General features: G+C 30.6%; 1 protein-coding gene across 1 annotated transcript; it reads left to right on the top strand.

Moving 5' to 3' along the window:
- The first annotated feature begins 820 nt into the window (after positions 1-820).
- SHN1 (Integrase-type DNA-binding superfamily protein) lies at positions 821-2,308 on the top strand. Its single transcript, XM_068622245.2, has 2 exons — positions 821-996; positions 1,505-2,308. Exons 1-2 carry the CDS (start codon positions 917-919, stop codon positions 2,016-2,018), a joined length of 594 nt encoding a protein of 197 aa, XP_068478346.1. The 5' UTR covers positions 821-916; the 3' UTR covers positions 2,019-2,308.
- The last annotated feature ends 1,367 nt before the right edge of the window (positions 2,309-3,675 follow it).

Here is a 3,675-nt window from a genome sequence, read left to right as displayed (position 1 = left end):
CCTGGTAGTATATAGAATAAAGGAACTTCCAGAGCAAGGACAAACGGCTGCCACCTTCGTGCAACTGAGTCACTTCCAAATTATATGCTGCAGAACTGAGAGCATTGCAGAAGGACAACCATACATAGTAAAACAAATTATAATGTCAACCAATAAAAATCATGCACGCTATGCTTTTAAGTTAGTGTAAAAGTTAACAACCTATGTGACAAATTATGACTGGACCAGCGTAAAAACTTTACAATGTTAGCTTATGTATGCATGTGTGTGTATATATATTATATACTCAACTTCATGTACTATAATATGATTTGAAGGTTAAGCTTAAGTTATAATTTGGTAGTGACATCACAATCAATGAGCTAAGCATCTCATAGTTTGAAAATTAATGGTATTCAAGTTATTATATGTCGTGAGTGGTCACTAACAGTCACAGTCGCCAACGTATGGCATCTACTTGCACGGACCACTTGAGTAATAAGAGTGGAGTGAAGCATCTGAAAGTTCAGTCTGATCTTATTATATTATATTGTAAAGAAAACTGAAATGGCTAACTTTTGAGCTAACCAAATAAGATAGTAGTTTGTGTTGTTAACCTTTTTATATCCTATAATTGTAACCCTTACTCTAAGTTGTATTATCACTATTAAGGACACTGCATACACTACCAACATCAGCATGAAAATGGGGTAAAATAATTTGATCCTTTGGTTTAATCCCTTCTGTGTGGAAATCCTACCAAACCAAAATCACGTGTCCCTTTTGTGGATGTAGCCTTGAATTACTGCATCATCACCCTGTGCTTTATAACTCGCCATGACTTTCACATTCTTTGTCACAAATTCCATATCCTTCTTTATCCTTCTCTCACTCTCTCTCTCCCCCCCTTTGGTAAGACTAGATAGTTCTGGCCAACATGGTGCAATCAAGGAAATTCAGAGGTGTGAGGCAACGCCATTGGGGTTCCTGGGTTTCTGAGATTCGTCACCCATTATTGTACTCTCATCAAACTCATCTCACTAAGGATTTTCAATTATTTATTTCTTCCACTTCTCAGCAAAAAGTTTAGAAAAGTATACCATTTCTTTTTCTCTTCTTTGTTTTGTTAATCATCCTTTGTATTGTACTACTTCGATCCTTGCCCCCTTATGGATAATGAGTTGAGAGAGGTTTTAAATTGTAGTCAATGTTGCAATCATGGTTTTCATCAAGATCCTTGACATTGCAAGATGTTTGAGATCCACATCGACCATTTCATAGTATATAAATAGGTGTAAACCTCACCTCATGCCGATTTTACGAGGTTGAGTTAAGTTTAAAGTCCACTTCTTAATACAAGAAATTGTCTCAACGGTAGCCATTACATGGCTGCACAGATTTCCAAAACCTATTTTAAAAGCTTTGTAGTATCTGAATTAATTAAAATGGGTGGCATGACTATCCATGCATAACAATGTGCATTGAATGTGAGAGTCTTACTTTGAGATTTGTGGTGTTTGAATAGGAAAAGGAGGGTGTGGCTTGGGACATTTGAGACAGCAGAGGAAGCAGCAAGAGCATATGATGAGGCAGCTATTTTGATGAGTGGAAGAAACGCTAAAACAAACTTCCCAGTTGGTGAAAACCAAGTGGTGAATCACTCAACATCCTCTTCTTCATCCACCACCACCACATTGTCTGAAGTTCTGAGTGCAAAGCTCAGGAAGTGCTGCAAGTCCCCTTCACCTTCCCTCACTTGCCTAAGGCTTGACACTGAGAATTCCCACATAGGGGTGTGGCAGAAGAGAGCAGGCCCTCGTTCTGACTCAAACTGGATCATGATGGTTGAGTTGGAAAAAAAGAACAGCGAGGGTGATCAAGATCAATGTCCTTCTTCTGACTCAGAAGTTCCTGTTGTTGTTGTTGATCATCATGATCATCATGCCCCAGAGAAGATAAAGCCTGAGGAAGGAAATGGCTTAGATGAGGAGCAGAGAATGGCTCTGCAGATGATAGAGGAACTTCTGAATAGGAATTGAGTTGGATGAACATCATTCATTCCAACACGCTTTTATGTTGAAGTGGGCATTCAAGGAATTTGAAGTCACTGCTCTGGTCCTTTTTCCCTTAGTTTATTAGTTTCTTTGTCCCAAATAGGAAAGGATAGTGAGAGTGGTACTACATTAATTTTGTGAGGAATGGGGATATTAAGTTTAATGTCTGTCGCTGTGAATGTTTCCGATGTGGGATGTGTGTGTAACTACCTACTACCTACTTGTGTTTAAACTTCATTTTCTTTCCCCTGTAAAAATCATTTTCCTGCTTTAAATATTTTGTATAATATCTCTTAATATGAATCACTGAAATGTTTTTTATACATAAAAAATGTTATTTCTACTATTAGTATAAAATTGTGAGAAATAACTACATTAATATCATTAAATAAAAACTAATTTTACAAACTAAAATAATTAGCTTTTTATTAAATTATTAGTATATAAAGTAGTTTCTAAATTGGTATCTAACTCTTAGTTACTAAGGTTTTAACTATTAATTACTTATGATCTAAATTTGTCTCTATTAATTTTTTAGAGACTAATTTATAATCTAAAATATTAGTAGCTAAAACTTTGGTAACTAATTTAGATATAATTTAGAAATTATTTTATAATATTTTATTAATAATAGAAACCACATTAGATACTAATAATTTTTTAGTCTTCAAATTAGTATCTAATTTAGTCAATATAGTGACTGATTATTTTTTATCTCTAAATTTAATTACTATTAATGATTTTCTTGTAGTGATATTAGATAGTATACACAGTGAGATGAATGTAATTTTAACTATATATATTACATAAAACAATGTTATATTTCCTTGGTTAATATACTCATATTTTAATACTGATGAATTTAGTTTATATTTTTAAAAGATACACTTAAAATCCATTTTTCCTCTTATAAATTTGTGACTACACAAATTTGGTTTCCATTGAAAGTCAAGAGAAAACTATATTTTATCTTTCACAAACTTAAATCACATCTACACTTCTTTTCTATTTAAAATAGACATTATTTTCTTTAAAATCTCATTTACATCCTTCTAATCTTTAAAATACATTAATTACTCTCATCTTCTTAACGAATTTTTTTTCTTATGTTTTAATAAGTGAAACTTACTTCTTTGTTTTATTTTAAACCAATATATTAATTAAAAACTGAAGTTTTAATATAGAAAAATTATAAAAAAAATTGAATGATTTAATTATTATCTTACAGAAATATAAAAATATATTAAAAATATGTTAATATATAAATAATTAATTAATTATACAATATAAATATGATGTAAAAAAAATAAAACTATAAATATAAATAAAATAAAGAATATAAATTTTAATTTATTAATATAATTTTAAAACTAGAAAATCTGGGATTTAAAGAAAAACTTCAAGGAGTGAATTAATGAAATGCTTTCATAATTATATTATTTAATTTTATTTATAAAAATATTTTCTTTCTACGTTTTATATTTTAAATTTTCAGTTCCATAAATCTTTATTATATTGTAATCAATAAAATTATTTTTAAATAAAATAAGAGGGGCAGTTTACATTATATTAAAAAAATATTGAAGTGAAAGCAGATGTTTAAAATATTTATAAAACACACATTCAAGCTCATCTCTCCATT

This window comes from Phaseolus vulgaris, chromosome 10 (genome assembly GCF_051622355.1).
Source record: "Phaseolus vulgaris cultivar YP4 chromosome 10, ASM5162235v1, whole genome shotgun sequence".
Lineage (NCBI taxonomy): Eukaryota > Viridiplantae > Streptophyta > Magnoliopsida > Fabales > Fabaceae > Phaseolus > Phaseolus vulgaris.
This window is presented reverse-complemented; position numbering and strand designations above follow the sequence as displayed.

Coding starts and splice junctions, on each gene's coding strand:
- SHN1 (XM_068622245.2), top strand. CDS start 917: ATGGTGCAATCAAGGAAATTCAGAGGTGTGAGGCAACGCCATTGGGGT. Junction 997..1,504: donor GAGATTCGTCACCCATTATT/GTACTCTCATCA, acceptor GTGTTTGAATAG/GAAAAGGAGGGTGTGGCTTG.